We start from the raw sequence: 25597 nt of genomic DNA, 5'->3' as shown, positions 1-25597 counted from the left end.
TGTCTGAGGCCACTGGGGTGAGCACACCAGCAAGTGTTGACAGATCACCAGTCAGGAAGTAGGGCAGGGCCTTGGTCCCAGCCCAGGAGTACCAAGACATCATGGCCCCTTGTGGGCATGTCCTTTTGTCCAGATTGGGTGTATGTATTAAGGAGCCCCTCTGCTTTACAGACTTATCGTCCCAGCAGCCATAGCTGGCCAGCAGGGATGAGCAGTCCTGACCATTCTGTGTTCCCACTGGTCTTAGGATCCAAATCAAGGTGTAAGGCAAGTCTGGAGGTGCAGTGTGTTTGGGACAAAGCATGAGGGCTGGATCCCACAGGTCTTGAGCTCTCAAGATTTGACACCACTTCAAAGATGGGTTCGGGGGCTAGAGGTGTAACAAGGTGGTAGAGTATTTGTCTAACATATGAGGTGTTGGGTTCCATCCTTAGCACCACATAATAAAACCAAGATGAAGCACACTCAGGGAGGTAGCCGAGATGCCAAGGAGTGATGCTCAGGAATGGGCATCTGGCAAGCTCAGGGCTGGCTGATGGACAAGAGAACCCAGGCTGGGGCGTGGCAGATAAGCCCGGGGCTAGCTGGTGGTTGAGAGAAGTTGGGGCAGGGTTAGGGAGATTTGGTAGTAGGCCCAAGTGTTCAGGAGAATGGCATGCAGAAAGGAGGGAGTTGTTCTGGCCAGCCCAAGAGAGAGAACTAGGGCCAGTGGATGGTGTTTCCAAAGCTGTAGGTTTGAACAGTAAGACGTGTGCTAGCTAAAGATAAAACAGGCAACCTACAACACCCTACCCCCGTTTTCTTTTGGTTACTGGAGGTTGGCAAGTGGAGGCTGGAGTCCTTGGGGGCCTGAAGAAGGGCTCCCTCCAGAAATGAGGGGGCTGGCCTCAAGGATCTGATCTGAACTATTAATTCTGGGACTACGGAGTCACAGCGGCCCAGAGGAGCTGAAATGGCTGAGCCTGACAGGCCTACTGGCCTGTGACCTGGAAAACAGTCGCAGCCACTCTCCACCCCCACCCTGCAGGGAGGACCGCCCTGCTGAAGGCCTCTGAGCCCCAGAGCTCTTATCTCCATCTCCCGAAGCCAGAGGATAATCACACCATTATCTGTGATAAGGCCCCCCCAGCAAACTAGAATGTCTGGTGTCTTCAGCTTTTGATTGAAATTCTGTCAGCTCATTACAGACACAGTGCAGACTGGGTATCATGCTGATCTAGAAATGCAACTGGCAGGTACTGGTGTCTGTGCTTAATAAAAGTAGGGGGAGAGTTATGACTTCATAAATGGAGTTTGTCTGGGAGATAAAACTCAGGCCTAAGATAATAAAAGGACCACACTGTGAGAGGTCTTGGGGTGGCTGCTTTCAGCCCAGAATGGCAGCCCTAAAACTTTAAGAAACACAGGCAGTTTTTTGGACAAATCCTAGTCACAGAGGAACCTGTCAGGGCCCTGACTTCATCTTGGCACACAAGACGGTCACTAAGGTCCCTAACACAGCTTCTTTCGTATGGCTTGGAAGCAGCTGATGCTTCTATAGCGAGGGAGTGGATGGAAGGATGGATGGATGGACACGGACACACAGTCAAGAAGTCATGGTGGAAAACATGGGACTACAGAGTCTTTCTTTTATTGACACTTACAGTTTCCTGGACTTTTGGCCCCAAATGGGGGAAAAAAAACAAACAAACAAGCAAATTACAATGTTGGCAGTAGGATGTGACAATGTTCCTGGGGAGAGAAGCTGGGTGGAACGTGGCAGCCCAGTGAGGGGTCCGAGTTTTGGTGGTCATGAGCCTCATCAGATATGGCCGAGATGGCAGAATGTCCAAGCTTCTTGTGCAGGCAAAGCCTCAGGAAAATTAATGTTAACATACAAGGACTGAGGAGCTGAGGGACCCCAGGCTCTGGTCCCAGCAAATCTCTCTCAGCTCAGTCTGACTCCACTGTGCAGAACCTGGGCTCGTCTGACCCGATGGTCTCGGTGAGGGATGACAAGTAGGCAGCCAATGAGCACTTAGCACTGGCATCAGGGAGTAGAGGGGGAAAGCCAGAGGCCAGGACAGCTGGCCAGACACTAACTCCATTGCTACTCTAGGGCCCCTACTCCAAGGCAAGACCACTCCACAGCCCAGGATAGTCAAGCTCCGCCCTTCCTAGCTCAGGCTAGGAAACACTCTTTGCTAGGAGAGGAGGAAAGGAGGGGCCCACATCCCCTGGTGTGCTCCACTCCCTTTAGGGAGGCTGGGTCATAGCATCCTTGAAGCCGTCATGGTGACAAAGTCCTCAAAGCTGAGCCGGATGTTGCCCTGTACAGCGGTATCCTTTTCCCGGAAGGCCTCAGTCAACACCTGCAGCTGGGTACACACCTTGATGAAGCAGTCAAGCTGCATGGCGGGAATAGCAGAGCGTGCGCAGTACCGGGAAACCAGGAGCTGCGTGAACTGAGGGCTCAGGTTGTAGCCCATCTGGGAGAGCGCTGGAGGGGAAGGGCACAGGAAGAGACCTGACGTGAGCACTTCTTAGGAACGGGAGCACTAGATCACAGCAGATCAGGGGTCCTGAGGGATCAGCTCAGAACCATGAGGACAGAGAAGTCTTGGGGAGCCAGTCAGACATCAGGAGCACAGGAGATTTCTTTGGGTGTGCCCTGCCTCCCATCTCTTCACTATCAAGGCTCATGAGATGCCAGCGAAGCCAGTGGTCTACCTGTGACCATCTGCTGCATGAGTGCCAGAGAAGGAAGCGTGCACCACTAACCACCCGGTGAGGGAGCAGCTCAGCACAAGCACCTCAGCGGTTCTTGGTCCCCTGCTTCCTCACTAGCCCCTCACTGCCATTCATGCAGGGATGATGCTTAACCTGTGCTCTGACAAGGACTAAAGGCAGTCATGATGGCACTTGGCACAGTGCCTCACACACTGTCCTGTTTTAAATAAAAGTCACATCCCCATATGAGGCCACAGTCTGCGTGCCACTCCCTGCCTCCACTGAGATGCCTCCTGCCTTTTCACATTCCTTGCCTGCCCAGAAGCCATCTGAGCGCCCTGCACTGTGAGCCCCTGAGCAAGGAAGGCAGCTTCAGCTTTGCCCCTTGTAAAAGTGAGACCAGGAGGATCCTTCACCAATCTGTGTGGAGTGGCAAACAGGACCGAGCCCTCGGGAAAACGGATTTCAGGAATCCACTGCAATGCGTATCACAGGACCTGGGGCATGGCAGACAGTAAGTGCTAATTTCCTTGTTGCTATAATTTCACCAACATCCATGGAAGAAGCTGGCAAGGGAGCGTTCAGTGTGATCACCCTGCCCTTCCAGCAGGGGCAGGCGTGGTGTGCTCATCCCCAGCCACAGACTTTTGTCTGAATGACTGCATGACTGAATGACAAAGGACCTAGACTCTCTGGGCAGCCCTTTCCCAGTCACTAAGATGATCAAATTCCTCACTGGGTGCTCATAGCCACATTAGCCATCTGTCCTTGTAACCTACTGGCCTTAGCCCAGGCTGCAGGCTTGACCTCCAGAGTCAGATTAGAACCAGATGTGGCACTGTGGCCCCAGGTCCTCTCACCCATCCGAAGCTCTCAGAAGGCTCTGGGTCTGAGTTGAAGAGAAACGGCCTCTGGCCACATGACAACAGAAGTGAGCTCTTTCCATGCGGCATGCTAAGACAAGAAAGAGCCGTACTGCTCTCCAAGGTCTCATCTCGCTGATGCCAGAGGGACTGTTCCACTCTGCACTGTCTGGAGTCCTGCCACCAGGAAGGCCAACACTGATTTAGACCAGTGTTGTCTGACCCCGGAGCTTGGCTCAAGGCACCATCCAGGTTCAGAACAGTGGAATGGGTGGTAAAGCAGGCAGGGGCACCGACAGGGAAATCTTCAAGGTGTTTTAAGAAATGAAAAGGAGTCTAGCTAGTGCCCACAAGGCCCTTACCTTGCTGCAGCTCTGTGGAGCTAATGGAGCCCGAGCGGTCCCGGTCATACTGCTGAAAGAGGTTCCTCCACTGCTGGAGGAATTTCCATAAGGCTGAGAAGCCGGCGACATCAATGCGGCCAGACTTGGTCTTGTCAAACATGTCTGAGTGGGAGGAGGGGAAGGAGGAAGGAAGGCTTCAAGACTGAGGGCCAAGAGACCACTGAGGCAGCCCTTCTCCCAGGCCTGAGTCACGGGACCAACTGCAGTGCCAGCCCTCCACCTGGACACTCATCCCTGTCCCATGCAGATTCTGCAGGGCTAGTGGCTTAGCTCCAAGCCTTGGGTCCATGCTGACCCTTGCCTATAGTCTCTTACCAGGAGAGGGAGTGTCTACCTGCACAATGAGAAACTGGACCAGCCTGTAACTTAGCAACCTAGAACTTGACAATGGTCCAAGTTAAGGAGAGTGTGTCTTGAAGCCGGCGCCCTCCTTGGCTAGAGGTCTCTTCAGACTGAGTACGTGTGCACTTCTGCCAACTGTCAGGCAGTGTTGACCCCGCTCAAGCCTGCATGCTTGAGGAACCGTGTGGAACTCACTTATCATCATGAGGCATGTCTCGTCATTGAATGAGGACCAGTTGGAGTTGACTAGGGCCTGCTTCAGCTCCTTGAGGGAGATATAGCCACTGTGATCGGCATCCACTGACTGGAACCAGGAGTAGGCCTCAGGATCCACATTCGGGGGGACACCACCTGGAGAAAGGGATGTGAACCATGGCAGTCAGACCCAGAGAAGCAATGCTGCTGAGCCACTCTGAGAACCTCCTCTGGTCACATGTTCCCCCTTATGTTCTAGTTAGTGTTAATCTCCAACCTGACACAGCCTGGAGTCACTGAGAAAGGAGCCCAGCTGAAGGGTTGATGCACCAGGCAGACTGGCCTGCGGGAGACCGTCTGTCATGATTGTTAACTGATGTAGGAGGCCCACTCTGTGGGTGGCACCATTCCCTGGGTAGGTGTCCTGGGCTGTTCAAGGCCATTCAGAAAGTGTATGCCTGCAAAGGAGCCGGCAAACTGTTCTCCATGGTTCCCGCTTCCTAGTTCTCGCCCTGACTTCTCTCAATGATGGACTGCAGCCTATAAGCTCAAGTAAACCTCTTCCTCCCCTAATCAGTTTTACCACAGCAACAGAAAGCAATCTCAGGTGCTACCCACAAGGCCTCACGGTCTGTCCTCCATGCCCTTCTGAGGGAGGCCTGCAACACGTATTATCCCAATAGCTTCTCTACTCGATTTATACTCCACCCCCAATAAAGCAAGAAATCTCTGTAAATGGCCTAAAGGACAAAGAAAAGCAGAGTTAGGCTGTCTTAGTGAAGCAGGGTGGACAGGCCACACAAGGGGTTTCTTTACATTTCATATTGGAAACGGACATGCACAGTGTAGAGGGCAGACCCAGGAGAGGCCAGAAGGAAAAGTTGCCCAGCAGGCTTGCCCACTTAAAACAACAGTGCACTGGTTAGTGCTTGCTGTCCACTTGGGGCACCTGAGTAGAGGAGGGGCTCAACTGAGGACTGCCCAGACCATAGCTAAGAAATACATCAGTGGAGGACAACAAAGGACACTTAGTGTGACCACAAGTGGCGAGAGCAGACTGTACATTTAGTGGCCTGCGAGGCTGGTGCCTCCAAACGCTGCAACTCAGTATCTGAGGGCCTAGGAATATGTGCCCGCCCGCCATACAGGGTCTGAGAATCAGCTTTGCCGTGGAGAGTCTCGTGAAGCCTGGCCCAGAAACTCTTTCCTGGATAAACTTCTTTGAAAGTGTGGGGCAGGAGAGAAGTCAGACTGCCTTTCTGAAACTAGGGCTTACTTACTAAAATCCCATGGGTGGCAAGTTTCTTAAAGTCCTGGGCCCATTTTTATTTATTTATTCATTCATTCATTCATTCTTCAGACACCCCAGACACCCCAGAAAAGGGCATCAGATCTCATTACGGATGGTTGTGAGCCATCATGTGGTAGCTGGGATTTGAACTCACCACCTTCGGGGGAGCAGTCAGCACTCTTAACCACTGAGCCATTTCTCCAGCCCCCCTGGCCCATTTTATGATCCTGGTTTTTGGGCAAGGGATTGCCTGTGGGCATGTATGTGGGACACTGTCTTACTGCTAGTTGACATAGAAGCCCGCTGTGGGCAGCGCCATCCCTGGGTTGGTGGGCCTGTGCTGAACAGAAAGGGCTAGCTGAGCATGGGGCGGGCAAAAGGTCTGGCAGTAGCCGCTCTCCTCCTTGGTTTCTGCTTTAGGCTTCCTGCCTTGGTTCCTGTCAATGATGGACCAAATAAACCCCTCCTTCCTCTAAGCTGCCTTTGGTCATGGTGTTCATCACAAAAGAAACCAAACTGGAACAAGCAGGTCACTGGGGAAGGACAGCCACCCCCACTGGCAGCTAGTTTCATACAGAAGAGCGTGGCTGTAGATTCAAGTCCTGACTACTAGTTGTGTAATTTCAGTTTAAGTAAGTAATCTCTTTGAATGCCAACTTCCATATTTATAACATGAACCATATCCAAGGGCAGCAGGAATGAATTACATGAGACAAGAGCAAAACAAAGTCCACAGCACAGGCTGGAATGGGGGCGGGGAGGAGGAGGGTATTTCAGCTGTGTTTGAAGGGCTGAGGAGTTGTGGAGGAGGGGAAGGGGGCAATGGCTCAGGCTGTGTGTAGAGCACTCCGAAATCTGCTGGATGGAAGGTGAGGGCTGACGGCAGTGGGTAAGCCGGAAAGGCCCTTTGGGATCTTCCAGCAGGCGGAGGAGCGTCTCTGATGGTCAGCTCTGTCCTTTACAGTAGTGGCCCTCACCTTGGAGGTGGAACTTCCAAGGACCCTAAGGCAAGTGAAGCACACATCAGGAGCATCAGTGGAAGGGGCAATGCAGGCACAGAGAGGAAGCAGCAAAGAGGGAGGCTGAGCATGTGACCCACGTGACCCATGTCCCGCCTTTCCTCCCTGCCACTCCTGGGCTCTGCGGGGACAGGCCTCAGAGTCAGGGCTCTTCTCCCTTTAGAACTCTACGAGCCCAGACACCATGTTTTGTAGGATATGGAAATCCAGTGCAGAGCTGCTGAGCTGAAAGCTAACAGCTAGAGCTTGGCTCTGAGAAGATAAATGCCACTGGCTGGCAGTGCTCAGAACCCCAGAGGTTTGGGCATCTCCCCCGGGGCTACCTGCCTGCGTACATCCACTCAGCTGCAGCTTGCTTCCCAAGCACAACGTTCCCTGGAGCCCCTTCTCCCAGGCGGTTCCAGGCCAGCTAGCTGGTGCTCAGCCTCCTGAGAACAGCCACTCTGGGAAGGAGCTCACTAAAGTGAGTCCCGGAAAGCAAGGACAGGAATGCACTTCCCCCACCCTCTGCTCTTCAATCTCTGTCCTCCTTGTCTTGTGCACACCTCCCCTCCAGCCTGCATCTTCCTTCCCTTCTCTTCCACCCTCTGGTTTGCCGCAGCTCCTATCACAGTAAATGCCAACACTGCTCAGCCATATAACAAGTCCTCTCATAGAATGCTGCCTGTCTATTAGACCCATGCGCTGTGCCCAGCATTAAGCTGCAGCTTCACATTTAATACGGCCTGTGAGGTTGTGGCACTGTCCCTATTTTACAGAGGAGGGCACTGAGGTGTAAAGAGACAGTCTGGTCAGGTCAGCAAGTGTCTGACCTTTAAAGCCAAGCTTTCGGTAATGACACCATCTTTCCTTCGTACAGATGAGGTCAGTCCCCTGCTCAGTGATGGAGTTTCTTCTCTTGTAAACTACCTTGCTGTGGCCAGGCATCTGCTGAGCTCCCTTCCCAGAGGCACTGTCCGGCCCCGCCCACTGCCTAAGACTCCCTATGAGAGGTGAACCGTCTCCTCCTGGGGTCAGCCTTCACAGTGGGATGCGCTTCAGGGAGAAGTACACGAGCGGATGTGACATCAGTCCTTCTGAGAAGAGCTTTACGAGGTACCACCCAGCCCTTCTAGCTTCTTACTTTTTTCCTCTACCCTAAGGACAACATGTCCCCAGAATGGAATGCTCCTTCAGCACCCAGAATGAAGACACTTGAGGCAGGAACTCAGCTGCTGACACACAAGGGAAAGTGAGCAAGCAATAAAAATGCTTGTTGAAAGCCAAGAGGACTTTAGAGATGAGAGCCCAACAAAGCTAACTGATGAACTCTCATTCTGTCAGCAGAGACAGCGCAGGAAGGGAGGGGCTATGTGTCAGAGACCAGGATACCTGCACATCTACAAGAAGGAGAAGGGTGGGATGTGGACAGCATAGGCCAGGGCTGAGGTTCTAGGCTTGGGTTCTGGAACTGGAGATTCTACTTACCCTGTCCATAATGTCCAGGCTGGGTACCGTAGGGACCCCCTGGAGGTAGCTGACCATAGGGACCCCCTGGAGGTATACCGCCATATGGTCCACTTGGAGTTCCCGAGGGGACTCCTCCAGCACTGGGGTATCCATAGGGTCCTCCAGGGGCAGGAGCTCCATAGCCACCACCTGGGGGCAGTCCACTGCCATACTGGCCCCCACCATGGGGAGGACCAGGATAATAGCCCCCCGGGGGTACTCCAGGCACCTGTCCTGCAGCTCCTGGGCAACTCTGCAGGAAGAACAGACACAAGCAGGATGATGAGCAAAACCACAGCATAGCACTTTACAGCTACAGAGCACCCACACTGCCATCCTTATAACTGACTCTACAGGTGAGGTTGGACTTTCAGCTCTTTGGTTAGGTGGCCTTGAGGCTTCCAGGGAAGCAACTAGTTACTCAAAGTCATGCCAAGGTCGTACTGAGTCTAAGTTGGAATTTTGCCCTCCTGACTCCTCTTTCCTGCAGTCAAAGGTCCTACAAGGCCTGGGGTCACGCCTGGCTTGTGGCTTTATCACTAGCTTTCAGTATACAATGGATGCTCAGTAGTACTTATCTGAACAGATGAATGAATCAAGCAGAATGCTCAGCCTTCGGGACTTCCACCTCTACCCGCAGAACTCACAGCACACAGCCCTGGCCCTCATCAGCCACCAGTGATGTACTCATAGCATAGACCCTGCACAGCAGGCCCTCCTTGCCTTCACTCGCTGACGATGCATGAATATTCCCTAGCCTCATGCTCTGAGGCAGGCGGAGAGCCTATCCACAGGGCAGTAGGGACAATGACCAGACACCACAGTTCAGGTTTGTCCCCCACTGACTCATGTCACTAATGCATTAAGGAAGGAGAATGGAATGACTTCCTCTTGGAGCAGTTAAACAAGATACAACCCAAATATGTATCCTCCACTCTCTCCCTCTGCCTTCTGTGAGACCCTAATAAAGAACAGTTAGTGTATTAGAAACAGGGTGTGTACTTTTTGGAGAAAGTACACACGGAAGCAATGGAATTATAGAGTCCTTATAGGATGGAATGAAAGAGTTTTGTCCCTCCCAACCCCGCCAAAATAATTTCTTCTGAGGCTTGTGAAAGAAATTGAAATTATTTTGAGATACAGAAAGATAAAAAGTATCAAGGGCTTGTCCAGACGATAGCTCTGGGTCTATGCTGTTAAGAGTCACTGCTGGAAGCCGGCGTGGTGGTGTGGTGGCACACGCCTTTAATCCCAGCACTCGGGAGGCAGAGGCAGGAGGATTTCTGAATTCGAGGCCAGCCTGGTCTACAAAGTGAGTTCCAGGACAGCCATGGCTACACAGAGAAACCCTATCTCGAAAACCAAAAGAAGAAAAAAAAAGTCACTGCTGGAGAGATGGCTCAGTGGTTAAGAGCACTGACTGCTTGCCTCTTCCAAAGGTCATGGGTTCAATTCCCAGTACCCACATGGCAGCTCACAATTGTCTATAATTCTAAGATCTGACACCCTCACACAGACAAAATGCCAATACACATAAAATATAAATAAATAATTTTTTTTTAAAAAAAGAGTCACTCTGTTGGTTTGGGGGAACAAAAGTTAGGTATATTGGAAAGAAACAACCATCCAAAAATAGCTAAAAACATTTCATGACTGAGGGGAAAGGAGTGCTGAAGGACAGACAGACAGAGAAGGGTAAATCTAAGCATCTTTGGGGAAGCTGTCTTTGTTCCAGGACTCAAACCACTAGCTGTAACTAGCATGGGACACCTAGCGGAACTCTGCTGGGGCAAACTGTAAATGAACAAAGGTTTCTATTGACGTTTGTAAATTCTTTAAAAACAGATTTATATCTTTAATAGAATAGGCTAGTGGTGCCAAGGACCAGCCTGGACTTGGGAGAGGGACCTGAGGGAGTGACAGAAGAATGGCTCGGAGTCAATGCTGGGTGCAGGCTGACAGCTCAGTGTTCTGCTCTCATGCAGACCAAAGCCCTGTCTTTTTATTTGTATAAGCTATTTCCTTAGGAATTGCATATCAGTTCTATCTTTTATCCCAGGTTTGTCTCTCTCTCTCTCTCTCTCTCTCTCTCTCTCTCTCTCTCTCAGTTTTCGAGAAACGGTTTCTCTGTATAGCCTTGGCTGTCTTGGAACTCACTTTGAAGACCAGGCTGGCCTTCAACAAAGAAATCCACCAGTTTCTGCCTCCCAAGTACATTAAAGGAGTGTGCCACCACTACCCGGTCCCAGGTTCTCTTTTGATTCTCCCACTAATCAGCATTTTATGACCTTAGTCCCCTGACACTTAGAAAAAGACAGCAAGTACATATTTTCTACACACAGCAAGTCCTATGTGGTTCACTAGGCACAATGTTTATGGTTGCCAAGTCTAGATGTAGCGACTATTTTTATGTGAGAGAGTTAGCTTTTCTGCACTGTCTAAGCTTGGCCGACTTAGAATGTGCCCTGTAGACAGACCTTGAACTTAGAGATCTGGATGGTTCTGTCTCCTGAATGCTGGGCGTGTACTACCACGCCTGGACCTAAACTTTTCTTTACCTAGAACCTGCTCTGTCCCAGGCTGGCCTTGAACTCCAGAATCTGCTTGCCTTTGTCTCCTGGATTAAAGGTGTGTAGCACCATGCCTGGGTGTAAGCTTTCATGGCCACTGTTCCTTAAGATCCAGACCAAAAACCTGTGTTTTCCAGCTTCAAGATCTGGATCACAAGTGTGCTCTATTTCTGGATTGTAGTTCACTACAGAATAAAAGCCCAAAGTATTTCTTATTCAAAAGCAAACACAGACAATAAGCTTAGCTTGGTGAGATCTTGCCCTGAGATCACCATTTCCTAAATCTCTTTATCTCCTTGAACACAGGATCAGCTACATTTCACTTCACTTTTATTACTTGAACCATAAACTTTTTATTTAGTTTAGTAAGTTGTTTGTGCTGATACAAGCAACATTAAGACTCCTTTTTATAATTCTTAGAAGACTATCTGGATCAAATTTAGTTGTTGATGGCTTCTGTGGAGAAGACCACCATCTTACTACTGATGGCATATAACCATCTATCTGAGCCTTGTTTTTAACTATTCCTTTCTCTCTCATTACACAGGTTTTTTCCCTCTATTGACCAAATCACATCTCCTTCCTTAACATCTTCCTGACTGACTCTAGTGCAGCTGCCTCTGTTCTCTGTTTCAGGTCCATGAAGCCCCTCATACAATTCACACTGAATCCTTATATTCTGCACAATTGAAAAATCCTGTAAAGAATAGTTCTTACACTAATTTATATATTCTTGAACTCATGTTTTCAGAGTTCTTCCCCACAGCCTTAAGGACTATCCTGAAGGTCACAGCATTCATTTTGCTGAGGAACATCCCAGAATCATGCTGCTTCAGACTGTCGCGGAGTCATTAACCTTGGCCTGGAGAACATTCTCCAAAGGAGGAACATGAAGCAAAGTATGTACATCGTCATGCAAAGAAGCCTTGCTCCTACAGCAACTTGAGAAGACCCGTCTAGTTGGCTCTGCTCCAGGGGCAGGAACCATGTCACATCGTCCCTTCTGCAGCCATGCCAGACTTGGCATAATAGGATATCATCCATATAATGAAATATGTAAGTATCAGGCCAGTTTTGCTCAGTAAGGTGAATTCATGGTAGGTAAATTCTATACCTCCTACTGGAGGCTGGCAAAGTACTTTTCAATGGGAGTGAGATAGGTGCTTGCTTATGACAGTAGGCACTGAAAATTTTCATATCATCAGCATGAACAGTAAAAAAAAAAGCAGTATTTTAAATCAGTAACTATAACATGGTAGTTCTGAGTGAACTCTAATGGGGGTGACACCGAGGAATAAAGACAAGCATTAGCAACACAGAGATCATGTGAAAGCCTCCATTTAACAAACTTTTGGGAGGTATAGAAAACAGGATTATTCCATGCACTAAATAATACTTCTATATGGTCTGTCTGAAGTCGTTCCTGGATTAGCTGATGTAGCTGTCTAAGTTTGTTCCCATTCATTGACCATTAATTTTGCCAATTGGGGGAACTTCTATCCAAGAAAGTTTGGGTAGATATTTCTCATGGCCCCAAGGGCAAAGGACATTTAGATACCGAACTGTCACTACCCCATTGAGACAAGGGGGTGTCCAACCCAGGGAAGAAAGGTAAGGGTGACATAACGGAATGAAAAAAAAATGGCAGCTTGATTTCAGAAAACTATTACTTTTGTCTTTAACTCACTGAAAGTCTAAAACTGGGGACTGAATGTGCCAATTGGAAGGCCAGGATTATTTAGCAATAATAGAAATGCCATCTGTTGTGTCTCTAATGCCCTTCATGGGGATTCAGTCATACAAACACCAACTGAGTCCATGGTGCTCTGAGGAATCAAGTTCTTGGCTTAGCAACCATTATCAAGGGTCTGGGGGTTATGTATAGAATAACAATCAATTTTGTTAATTTGGAGTTTCTTGGAGCAGCTGGGAATAAACTGTAATCTGACTTGTGAAAGAGCTCTGGGCAAGCCAAACTCCTTTTAGAGTCCGGTCTGATTTATCTAAAGACAAGTCAAGCATTCACTGGAAGGGATTCTCACACATCTGTGGGTGCCTCTTTACCTCTCCTACTACATCTCATTTTATAGCTTTAACTATAGATAAATCTAATCTAGAATTACTTTTGGTAATTAAACCTCTTAATGTTTTAGGTTTGGGACGGAGCTGGGTGGCATGCGGCAGAGACACCACAAGGTGTGGAAACTGCTTCCAGACTCTGCTCTCACAGAGGCAGCACAGGGGGAGGGCACTGGCACCACAGGCTGGGAATCAAAGAGGGTCTGCTTGTATCATCCAGCCACCCTTGGCACTCAAGTCTTGTGTCCCCCAAACTGGATTGTCTTCGCTATCACCTCTAGATGGACACTGACTGGCCCAGTGCAACCATTTCCCCATCAGGAAGAGGTTTACCACACTGGTGTTATCAGTAAGTTTGTTTACACTGTTTTTGGAAATGACCTCTTTTTCCACATTTAAAACCTAGAGGGCTACAAGGCTGCTGCAGTGTCTCAGCCGGCAGCCCCTCTGTGCCAAGGCTTTTGTGGGCTTTTATTCTATCAGTATACCATAAAAAAGATTGGCAAGTACACAATGAAGAAGAGGGGTTCTTTTTTTGTTTGTTTGTTTTATTTTTTTTTTTTTGAGACAGTTTCTTTATGTAGCCTTGGCTGTCCTAGAACCAGCTCTCTAGACCAGGCTGGCCTCAAACTCACAGAGATCAGCCTACCTCTGCCTACTGTGTGCTGGGATTAAAAAGCTACAGGACCACTGCCAGAAGGGAACTTTTGTTTGTTTTGCAGTAAGAATTTGCATTTTTTTGAGAGCTAATTGAAAGGTAAGATGACAGTAACATCTTTATTATCTGTCTGGTTTTCCATAGCTCACTGTGTGGGTGACCAACATGGTCTATAAAGGGCTCTGTAGACTTTTGAACTTTGTAGCCATTGTAGTAGCCCAGGGCTCGAAAGCTGCTGAGCCTGGGGTCCAACCTTTCCTTGTCTGATTAACTGATCATAAGTAGCAGAGTGTGTGTGTGTGTGTGTGTGTGTGACCAGTGGTAAAAATTGTTTTTATAAGGGCTTGCCAGTCAGAAGGTATCAGTTATATGTATTTGCAATAACACCATTACTCATCTAGTAAAATGGTTTGAACCTCATTCTTTGTGACAAGTTTTGTTAGCTCTTTAGGTGGCAAATGGAGCCCCTCATGGGCAGGGCTTGGTCCTACTCCAGACTGGAAATGCAGGCACCTGTTCTCCTGCCTTAGAAGCTTCCTGGAGGCCACTTCAAGGGTGTGGATGACTTATTGTTACCAGTTGGCAGAGGCAGTGGAGATGGAAAGATTCAATAGGAGACATTCCCAGGACACGTCTTTTTCTTTTGGAAAGCTGTATGGCGACCCAACCTGGTTCCAAAGGACCAAATGTTTCAGTTGAGCTGGTTGTACAGAGCAATGTAATTGGTCACCAATTATTCCCCAAGACTCCTGAATCATACGAGTGTCCTATGGTTAGGATACCAGAGACAATATAGCTTATAGTTTATAAATCTGTCTTAATGACATTTTAGCTCCAATCCCTTTAAGTAGTTTTCAATTGTTCTGTATGCCTGTGAGCTTCAGGAGACAGAATTCCCCACTGTAAAAGCAGTCTAAGAGCCAAAGAGAAGAGTCAGAGGCAACAGGCTTTTGGGAGCGCCCGCTGGCTCCTTGTGACTAACTGACAAGTGGAGCCACACTGGGCGTTGAGAGAGAGAAAAAGAATAAGCGTGGGTGGGTATGAGCCCTGCTCTTGGGGCTTCCAGTCTAGACAATCTGAGGCATCCTATTTCCCTTGTCCTCGGGGTCTCTCCACCCTACAGGTAGACAAGGAAGGAGTTTTGGGGAGATTCATTTGTTCCTTGTCTGTTTGAGGGATCAAGATGTCCAAAATTAAAAATCCCTTTTTCCTAGGGCTCTTCAGATGCTCATGTGAGTTTAGATCAATCAATCACGAACACAAACTTCATCACTAACACAGTAGGGAGTCAGGTATGGGGGCACACATGCACCTGCAATCCCAGCACTCAGGAGATGGGATCTCTGTGAGTTCAGGGCCAGTCTGGTCTATAGAGAGAGTTCCAGGACAGCCAGGGCTAGGGAGAAAAACCTTGCCTCAAAACAAACAACAGAACCACCACCACCACCACCACCACCACCACCACCACCACCACCACCACCACCACCACCACCTCATGTAATAAGGAACAAAAACAGAGCAACTCCTGTTGGAGTGAGGGGACAAAAAAGCCGGGCTGTGGTGTCTTCACTGCTTCTGTTGAACTCAAACAAATGTCTTTGCTCTTTATTTACTGAACAGCACAGAAAAATGGCCCATGAAGGAAATGAAGGACATTTTTCTTTGTTTTGTTTAGTTTTGTTTTGTTTTTGAGACAAGGTTTCTCTGTGCAGCCCTGGCTGACTTGGAACTATCTCTGTAGACCAGGCTGGCTTCAAACTCAGAGATCCGCCTGCCTCTGCCTCCCAAGTGCTGGGATTAAAGGCACACACTACCATGCAGCTCTTTTTTTTTTTTTAAAGATTGATTGATTGATTGATTGATTGACTGATTGATTGATTTAAGTACACTGTAGCTGTCCTCAGACACTCCAGAAGAGGGAGTCAGATCTCGTCACGGATGGTTGTAAGCCACCATGTGGTTGCTGGGATTTGAACTCCTGACCTTCGGAAGAGCAGTCGGGTGCTCTTACCCACTGAGCCATCTCACCAGCCCACCATGCAGCTCTTAAGGAACACTTTTCTGCAGAGATCTTTAGCAGGGTTTTATAAGAAGTTATTTCATTGCCCCAGAACAGTGCTTAAAACCTTGCAGAGACATTGGCTGCTCCAGCAAATAACTACAACACAGACACTGTTCTGGGTCAGGGCATGGGAGTGTATAACTTAAACGGAAAGCTCTGCATTTCGCTTGGGTCATGAGGAATCCAAGGCAGGTAAGGTTGGTTACACTGTTCTCTTAAAGGCAGGTTAAACTTACACACGCTGAGTACGTAGTATGACAGACAACGGATCGAGTACCTGGTCTTTACTGATCTCAAGGCACATTAACTTCTCTGCTAGGTCTGGAGAAAGTTCTGTCTCTTTGAATGAAAGAGGTAGTTTCAGGAAAACGTATCAGCGCACTGGGAGCTCACTTACCTTCACTAAGCCTCAGGAGCCTGAGGTAACAGTGCCTGCTTCATACTGTTTGCTACAGGAATGAAATGAGGCTCATCACACGAAGCCTGATGGAACAAGATCTTCACAAGCAGTGACTATTAATGACAGTGCCCCTCTAGAGGAAAGGAAACCTGAGTTCAGAGAAGTCACACATAGACTGTGTGGAGCCGGGTGAAGAAGCTAGGTCCCCTGGAAGAGACCAGCAGCTTTTATAGCCACATTTCCTCTCCTGTCTACCTCTGTGCACTACTAGCTAGGGGCTCTGGAGGCCCAGAGTGTCCCATGTCCCATCCCTACATAAGTTTGGAAGAGCACAAACCAAATAAACAAATAAGCATGCACACTGTTTATTTATTTTTATGTATTTATCTATCCCTCTCCCCCCAAAATTGCTTTGGTCAAAGCTAGTAGTGACATGCCGGTCTTTGAAAGATGCAGAGGTATTCTCTACCAAAAGAAGCAGAGAGGGACACTATACCCACAAGAAGACAGACAAAGAAGCAGAGAGGGACACTATACCCACAAGAAGACAGACAAAGCAGACTTATGCCTGAGCCTGATGTGGTCAGGGAATGGCAAGAGCACACAGTGAACCCAGAAAGGAAGGCCTGTTACACCCTCCCTGGTCAAGCACCACTCCAGCTGCTTTTCAGTTGGTGGGTGAGTTATCTGTGCCTGTCCAATGTCTCCCTCACCCAACAGGAAGTTCCCTAGGGGCAGGCAGAGTTTCTTTCATCATCACCATCACCATCATCATAACCACCACCACCCTCATCCACCACCATCCTCACCTGCAGCAGGCCCAGCACAGTGCCTGGTACCTGTAAGTCTCCATATATAGTGCTTATATACAGAGACGCACTGCTCTGCAGAGTTATGTGGGAGAAAGCAGAGCACCACAGAAGGGTTTCCTAAGGAGGAGAGATGTGCTGTGAGCCTTGTTGGGAGAATTAGCCAATGTGGTTTTGGAGGATGAGCTGGGGGTTGGGGGAAGGCAGCAGCCCAGGTGCTGGGCAGGCAGGGCATGAACCAGACAGCAGGCGCAGGGATGGGAAGAACGGGTGGATTCTGAAGCTATTTCAGAGATAGACTAGACATGACTTGGCAACTAATTGGATTAGGCAAGAGATGGGGGCGGGTGGGGTGAAGAAAGCCAAGTGTTTAGAATGACTCAGGGTTCAGCTTGCACATGATGAACAAGGCAGAACCATCCCATCAACGGAGGCACAACAGGCTGGGGAGGAAGCTTGTGTAAGGCTCTGGGTTGGTCCCGGGGTCACTGAATTGCAAGTTAAGGTCTGAAACAGAAACGAGAGGCAGGTCTTTGACTCCGTGTACCCCTCCCAGGTCTTTGCAGACCTTTCTAGCAGCATTTCAGATCCATAAACAAACCGGGGGCGGAGGGCAAAAGGCAAGAGTTCAGTAACCATGGTTTCTGGAGCATCACAGAAAAATTATCTCTAGGTCCTAGCTGATCAAAATAAGCTATATTTGGTATTTTTCAGGGTTTTGAGGCTCTCTAAGGTGCTTTAACTTAATCAGCTTTTGCTGGTTCCTTGATCCTGAAAGCTAAATGCACATCCCATTTTAGAGACGAGAAAATGAAGAGGCCCCCCGTCTAGTATATTTTAAATCATGCAGCTGAAATGAGACATGAACTCTAAATAGCACCTGCACACATGAGGGCCCAGTATGTGTCTGTGTCAAACACCCGTCAGGTCTCATGGCTTTCCACTGGACACGGGAGAGAATCTAAGTGCACATTGTTTTTTTCACTGTGGCACCTATACCTCAAGATAGCTCAGTTCAACCTCACAGTTGACAGAGTCTCTATTTGCACTCCTGCAGGTGACAAGAGCGCTCAGACCCTCCTGATTCAGAAATTCCTGCACTCTTTTACCTCCAAGGTCTCCTCCTCCTACCTCCAAGCCCTTGAGAGGCTCAGAGGTATCAAAGCAGGTCTATACTGACTCCTCATGAGGAAGAGAAGAGACTGCACTGTAAAAGCAAGCCTGCTCAGAGCTACCTTTCAAGTGCCTGATGGGAGAGGAAGAAGCCTGAGCTAAGGGGTTAAGCAGCCACAAGAAGACAGAAGGAATGGTCTGGCATCACCAGCAGAGCCTTCTAAAATATTTAAAGGACAGAAACATGCAACCAATGAACAACGAGCCAAGAACTGTCCCAAGACTTTAATTACCATCTCTGTGCTGACACTCCAAAATCTTTCTTTCCAGCTTCATCTCCCCTGACCTGAGCTGCAGTCCCACATACCCAGCAGCCTCCTGACCTTCCCTCCCACCATATGCGTCTTTGCTCCCATCTCCTGCCTCCGAGTCATCCAAATCAAAGCCTTCGAGACCTCTCAGGGGCCTTCCCTTCCTTCCTCTGTCACCCAAAGTAAACCTGTTCCTTCAGCGATTCCTCCCAACAGCCTGTCACACCAGCCGTTACCAGGTCGTCGTTCTTTCGTGTAGAGGATTTCTATGGCTTTGAAACTGCCCCTTGCCTCACCCCTCCCATTTCCATCTCTTCTTTCAAGGCCCCATAGTTACAGCTCTTAGGGACAAATGTGACAAACCCTTTCACCAGCTCCCCCCTCCCTCAGTACTCTTAGGAGGAAATCAGTCCCCTCAAAATGACATACAAATCCCTTTGGGATTTGGCCCTTGCTAATATCTCTGGTCTCGTTTTCTTGTCTCTGGCCCCTCATCATTAAAACCAGACTAATTTTAAAACTGCACCCCAAATATTGGACTTTCTTATTCTCTAAACACGTGCTCAGGTAATTCTGATACAAACAAGCCACTAAGAAAAACGTACTATGGACTGCACTTTCTTGCTTGCTTCCTGGTCTTTGTGACAGTATTTCCTTAGCTGGAATGTCACTTTCTTATTCCCCCAGCTTACACCTTCCTGCCCCACCCCTGGGCTGCGCTCCTGTACTATCCTAACACCTTAAACCCACTCCCACTTAACACTTAGAGTCTCCATCTCTGCACTCCTCTCCCAGGCGGAGTACTTACTACATGCCACACTTGACTCTATCTCATGTCACAGTGAAGTCTGGTGTAGGCACTGCTATGACCCTATTCTACAGAACAGGAAACCAAACTTCAGGTCTTCACAACCAATTTCTGTAAGCAAGTTGGCAGAGTAGGGATGTGCCAACCAGAGACCAAGCTCTTAAGCACTGAGTTCCATCAAGGAGGCTCCCTCACTGAACCAAACGGCACTCAACTTTTGCTACTTCAATACCAAGGCAGCGCCTGTGCACCCTGGGCCGGAGGCAATGGAAAATTACAGGAACTGTGACTCCCACCAACGGCTGTAATCCTCGGAAGTATCCAGTGGGTGGAAGGAGGCAGCACTGCCTGCGCCTCTGCATGACTTCAAACAAGCAGTTTTCCTTTCTTAGAACACCTGGGATGAGGAGGCGGACAACTCTAAGGTGGGAATAAAAGCTATATTTCTTCTTCTATTCCAGACATTTCCTTCTAGTGCTCCCTTTCAGTATTCTGCCCTCAACAGAAGCCCAGGCAGCCTGGCAAAGTAACCGTCACGGCAATGGCAGGGAGTGTCACCGCCACGCCACACCCTGTGCACCCGTGACTGCAGAGCTCCCTACAGGCTGTGCAGCATCCCACCCTTCTCGCACCCTTTCCACAGGCCCTATTCCTCCCTTTCTGTGGTAAGAGAATTAAAGCCCCGAGCCATTACATGATGTAGCCAAGGGCATATAACATTTAAGTGGGTAGAGCTGGATTCTTGCCCAGGACACTGCTTCTAGAGTGTATACAAATCATTCCTAACACGTATTAAGACGTAGATTACTGGGGCTAGGAGGATCACTCTACTGGTATACTGTGTGCCATGAAAGCAAGACAACCTACTTGCACGGATCCTCAGCCAGGTAGGACAAAGTATGCCCGGGGAGGCAGAGGCAATGAAGATCCCTCACTGGCTAGATAATCTGGCTCAGTGAGTTCCCTGTTCATTGAGAGATGGCCTCAAAAAATAAGTTGGGGAACAACTGAGAACTGAGGCAGCCACTCAATTGTCAACTTTTGGTTTACAGATGTTTACTGTCCCCACACAGGTAAATACACACACACCCCTCACAATTTGGGGGTGGGATCTGTGCCATCTAAGCTTAGAGCAGGTCTTAGATGGGGCCCAAATCTGTCCTTTAAACAAGCTCTCAGGTAATTCTGATACAAACCAGCCACTAAAAATATGTACTATGGGAATGCTTTCCCAACCTGAGCTCCCGTGGAACACCAGCTTGTCACAAAACAATGAGCAGACGTAATTCAAAACAGATGGGGTAGGGTGGTCCCTGGTTAAGAAAGTTTTTAGGACTATGACGCATTCTATGACTTTCTGGGAGATTTGCAGTGAGCATTACCACGCTGTATTAACAGAGCAGTTCCCAAGCTTGCTTAACCACAGGATCCTCTATCAAGAGCACCCATTAACATCTCACAAAACCCAGCAAGTGGGGCGGAGTCTGGGAAGCCAGGCTGTGGTAGTTCTTCCTACTTGGAGCCCACACTGGCCTCTACTCACTTCTGCCAAGTATGCAATAAGTGGAATTCAAAGCTCTAACCCTGGCCTCACCCTCACCAGCTATGTGAGACCTCTAAGCCTCTCTGGGTTTGCTCCTCAGCTATAAGTCAAAATAATAAGCCCTGCATGCTTACAGGGTCTTCATATGGGCACAATGGGGGCCCAACTGCTGTGTGGGAGCCAGCAAGATGACTCAGTGGGTAAAGGGGCTTGCTGAAAGGCCCAAGAAGGTTGATCCCCAAGACCCACATGATAGAGAAAAAAATAATTCCTGTGCATGTGCACATGTGTAGCCGCCCTCTCCCCACCCCCAACACACACACAAAGTAAATGTAAGAAATGCTATATAAACCACATAGGCCTTTAAATATCTTTTAGTCTGTGACTATGGCCAATCAAAGCTTGGTAATAACCCATTTGACTTTGCATTCCACTTTCCATACATGAGACTAATCTCTTAAACTACTCTGTGATCAGGACGATTATTTTGTCCAAATTATTTCGAAGTGAGGGGCCTGCTTTGAAAACTCCTACAAAGTGATGTTACACTTTACCGTATAGCATAGCATATGCCTACAGGAATCACATCGTTCTTCCTAATAACTCTGTGAGGGGTGGACTCTTACTACTTGGTCCATTTTATGAGAGGAAACTGGATCAGGAAAAAAAAAAAAAAAAAAAAAAGACTTAAAACTAATGCGGCAAAGATCTGGCTCCACTTTTAACTCAAAACTGCATTTGGCACCTCTATGTCACCTAATTCTGGCCACAAAATAAATCACACTGAAATGATGTTCCCGGCTGGTTCAAGGCAGGCTAGAAAGGAAGGAAGAAGCAGTTGCAGACAACCCAAGTTCTGACCTTGGCTCTGCTGCCTAACTACTTGGTAACTTAGATAAACTCCATATCTTCTCTGGGTTTCACTTTTCCTACGTGTGAAAGGACGCTGGACAACCGTGAGGGGTGTAATCTCACTTCTGGTACCTCCTACCACTGATTGTCCCGAGATTATTCGGTCGCAGGACGGTGCTGAGAGAGTCGGGCAACTTGTTTTTATCAAGTTACGCCCAGAAAGACTCCAAGGGAAAAAGAGCTCTAAACGCCTCGAGAGCACAGAGGACTCCGCCCCACGGAGACCTGAGTTAAGCACCCTGGTCCGGTTCAGCCCGGATCAATTCACAGCAAAACCCCCAAAGCCAGTTTTGCGCAATATAAACAACCCCTCGAGTGGTCCTATGTGACGTAAAACGAGCGCGACGGACTGGCCCTCCTGTTTCTCGCTCACACAGAGTCTTGTTGAAGTAAACCTCTGCGTGAAAAGGCTGCGGATCAAGTGGGGAGAAAGAGCCGAGGATGGAGAGTGGTACCGGATCTATAGACAAGCCCAAATATTGACGCAGGGGCCACTACAACTCACCTGTCCGTTTGGATAGCTGGCCATGGCGGTTATGACGTCACACAACTGTGGTAGGCGGAGTTTCCTGCTCCCAATGCCGCTCCTGGTTGGATTTTGGGGCGGGTCCGATTGTGATTGGACGGACAGGCTGTCAATCTTCCGGTCAACAAACGGAAGTCACAGGCGGTGAGCTGGTACCTTACAGAGGGCTGGGTAGGAGTGTCCGGAAGTGTTGTTGACCGTAGTGGCTCGTTTGTTTTTATTTTTCGTGACCTGCAGCGGACCTCGGGCCTGGCCAGCTGTAGTTATCTAATGGGGAGACTTGGTCAGTTGTTTCTGTGGTGGCCATATTATAACCTGGCAAGGCCATATTATAACCTGACGCATATTAGTTACGTCACTGTCGTGATCACTTTACTTCTAACGCCCAGGCGGTTGCCATGGCTACTGAGAACTTAAGCCTTTCCTGGAATGCAGGTGCCATTTAGAACGTGGGTACTAAACAGACCCGTGGACAGTGGAGAAAGGTCAGACCGCCAGAAGAGAAGGAAAATTAAGATGTCACGGTGCTCCTATCTTTATGTATGGGGAAACTGAGGCTCAGAAAGGCAATGACTTAGTTACCTAAACTCACAGTGAGTTCCTCAGCAAAGTACGGCCTAGAACTAGTGTCAGTAGATGACTAGGTCTCAACAAGGAGGTTTTATTCCCTCTGTAGGTCAAATCACAGTTCCTAAGTTACCAACTTTCCTGTACTTGGCTCTTGGGGTTTAGGTTCTAAACTTGGTTGCATGTTTATTTGATTAGTTACATTCCCACGTGGCCGGGCCTGGTGGCACATGCCTTTAGTCTCAGCAGGCAGAAGCAAGCATACATACATAGACAGTTCCAGTCTAGCCATGGCTGCATAATGAGGCTCTGTCTCAAACAACAACAGCAGCAGCAGCAACAACAAAAACTCTCATGTGGACAAGAATTGTGTTTGATTTGCTTATAATTGTATCCCCAGTATCTACAGTGCCAACACTATACTTTTTAAATAAAAAGTCCTGAGCTTTCAATCTAGCCAGGCACTTTCCACAGTCCCACTGCTGATCGTGGTACTGGCCATAGGACAGTCTGCAAAGCACGGTCCTCATCCTTACCTGCAGAGGAAGACAAGTCTGGTGATCCAGTTCCTTCGTGATCTGGCCCAGCCTTACCCACCAGCGCCCCGCTGGCTTATTTCTTTGCTCAGCTTCCCCCTCAGCACTGGCGTTAGTGAGCAGATCCTGTTGTTCGTTTTCTTTTTTAAACAGTTTCTAGCTGTGTGATCTTGAAGAAGTCATTTAACCTCTCTGAGTCACAGTTTTCTGGAATACAACTTAGGAAAATGCTAACTTAAAAATGAACTAGTCACAGCCTCTCACACTCAGGGTTACAACACTCATTCATAAAGACCAATGGCCTCTCACATCTACTCCTCCTGTCCCACCCTCTCTTTAACACCTCCCCCCATGGCTCCCAGCTCATTAGCCACTCCTCTCAGTCCCTCCAGTACTGCCACTGTGTCGCAGTCTAGCCCAGCGTAAGAATTCTCTGATCATTTCCACAAAACTCATCCTTCCTGTCTCAGAAAATAAAATATATATATGTATGTATATATAATCAATCATCTGGTTTTGCTCCATGTTCCAACCACCCCTCTGCTCCAGGACCCCTCTGTAGTCTGGCCTCATCGCCAATGTCTTTTTAGTGAACTCCAGCCCCGCTCCCTTCTCCATGGAGAAGCCAGAGTGGGTGCTTTAAAGTGTGAATTCGATATTGTCGTTCTCTAAACTCCTCTGAGGGTTTTTTGCCACTCTTAATACAATCTAAACTCATCCCTATGCCTTTATTGGCCCACAGGACCTCTCCCCAGCCTGTGACACCGGCCTCACTGACGCCACTGCTGTGCTTGCCAGTTTACTCCAGCCATGCTGGCCTGGCCACCACCCCAAAACAAACCCAGCGCATTCCATCTCTAGACCTTTGGATTTGAGCCTCTCTTTGTTTAGATTGCTTTCCCCTTCATTTTCCACTCTTTTCTTTCTTGTCATCCAGGTTCCAGTTGAAATACTACTACCTTGTGAGTGGGGCATCCTCAACACCACACCTAAGATACCTTGTCTTTCAAGAGCATCCTGGTCATCATATCCTGGTACATTAATTAAATAATAAAAAGAAGATAAATGGTGACCTGGGACATGATGGTGCAAGCCTGTAGTCTCGATATGTGGGAGGCTGAAGCAGGAGGATAGCTGCCTTATAGCAAGATCATGTCTCCAAAAAAGTGGATCGTTTTGGAGAGATGGCTCAACAGCCCTTGTTGCTCTTGCAGAGGACCCAGGTTTGGTGTCCAGCATTCCATATGATGGGTCACACTAGTCATCACTTCAGTTCCAGGGAGATCAGTGGATTCCTTCTGACCTCCAAGGGCACCATGCACATGTGGCATACGTGCATATACACAAGCAGAAGTCATACACATGAAATAAATCAATATAAAAAATTACTGACAGAGAAGCCAGCATTTCAGGCCAAGTTCAGAATATTTTAACAACTCAATGCTATTATTAATGTCATATTGAGTTCTAGGCCAGAAGTCTGGCTCAATAAATCATGCCTGGCCACTCACCCCAAAAGACAAAATGGAAAAAAAAGTGGTTGACGCAGGACAGAAGTTGATTTCATTCAGCTATCCTGCAAGAAACAGGAAGCAGCCTTCTCCACCCTGTGTTCATGGCGCTCAGGAGAGCTCTGAGTTTATGTCAGGGACAAAGGTTGGTGGCAAAAGCAGTCTTGCTCCTGCTGTGGCCTGGGTAATCATTATCTCGGAGTGGATTATACAGAACCTTCTGCAGAGTAGCAAAGTTGCTGCTGTTTGAGGCATAGTTTTGACTACAAACCCACGATGTTTATCAGTCAGACCTGTAATTCCTGGAATCCACAGTAACTGCCAGAGAGCATGACTCAGAACAAGTCAGGAAGACAAGATGGAGTTAGCTGGTCTCTTCAAGCTTAAACAATGATTAGAGGTTTCTAGGTGCCACTCTCATGGTCTAGAACAGGACATTGTAAGAGCCTGATGCCAGCCAGGCAGTGGTAGTGCACACCTTTAATCCCAGCACTTGGGAGGCAGAGGCAGGCAGATCTCTGTGAGTTGGAGGCCAGCCTGGTCTAAAGAGCTACTTTTAGGACAGCCAAGGCTGTACAAAAAAAACCCATTCCTGAAAAAATATATATATATATATATATATTTATATTTATTTATTTAAAAAAGCCTCATCCTCCAGCCCTTGGGAGGATGAGGTAAGAAGGTGATTTGGCCTTTTCTTGGTTCTTCAATTAGGGTCCCGCATAGCCCAGACTGGCTTAGAACTTGCTATGTAGTCAAGACTGACCTGGAATTCTTGACTCTCCTGCCTCCACTTTCCAAGCGCTTAGGTTACAGATGTGTAGCACTTTTTTTCCAGGAAGATTTCAAATTTGAAGCTACCCTGGGCTGCGTAGTGAAAC

At 48.3% G+C, this 25597-nt stretch overlaps 1 protein-coding gene and 1 long non-coding RNA gene across 2 annotated transcripts; one reads left to right on the top strand and one right to left on the bottom strand.

Moving 5' to 3' along the window:
- Window positions 1–1597: 1597 nt before the first annotated feature.
- Window positions 1598–22176, bottom strand: Pef1 (penta-EF hand domain containing 1). Its single transcript, NM_026441.4, has 5 exons — window positions 22082–22176; window positions 8291–8564; window positions 4514–4669; window positions 3935–4078; window positions 1598–2479 (listed from the first exon to the last, which is right to left on the bottom strand). The coding sequence occupies exons 1-5, from the start codon at window positions 22103–22105 to the stop codon at window positions 2250–2252; spliced, it is 828 nt and encodes a 275-aa protein (NP_080717.2). The 5' UTR covers window positions 22106–22176; the 3' UTR covers window positions 1598–2249.
- Window positions 21614–24277, top strand: Gm40258. Its single transcript, XR_868200.3, has 2 exons — window positions 21614–22131; window positions 24143–24277. It is a non-coding gene; the product is annotated as a predicted gene, 40258 (long non-coding RNA).
- The last annotated feature ends 1320 nt before the right edge of the window (window positions 24278–25597 follow it).

This window comes from Mus musculus, chromosome 4, assembly GCF_000001635.26.
Source record: "Mus musculus strain C57BL/6J chromosome 4, GRCm38.p6 C57BL/6J".
In the NCBI taxonomy this organism is placed as follows: Eukaryota; Metazoa; Chordata; class Mammalia; order Rodentia; family Muridae; genus Mus; species Mus musculus.
The sequence above is the reverse complement of the archived record's forward strand: the minus strand, read 5'-3'. Positions and strand labels throughout refer to the sequence as shown.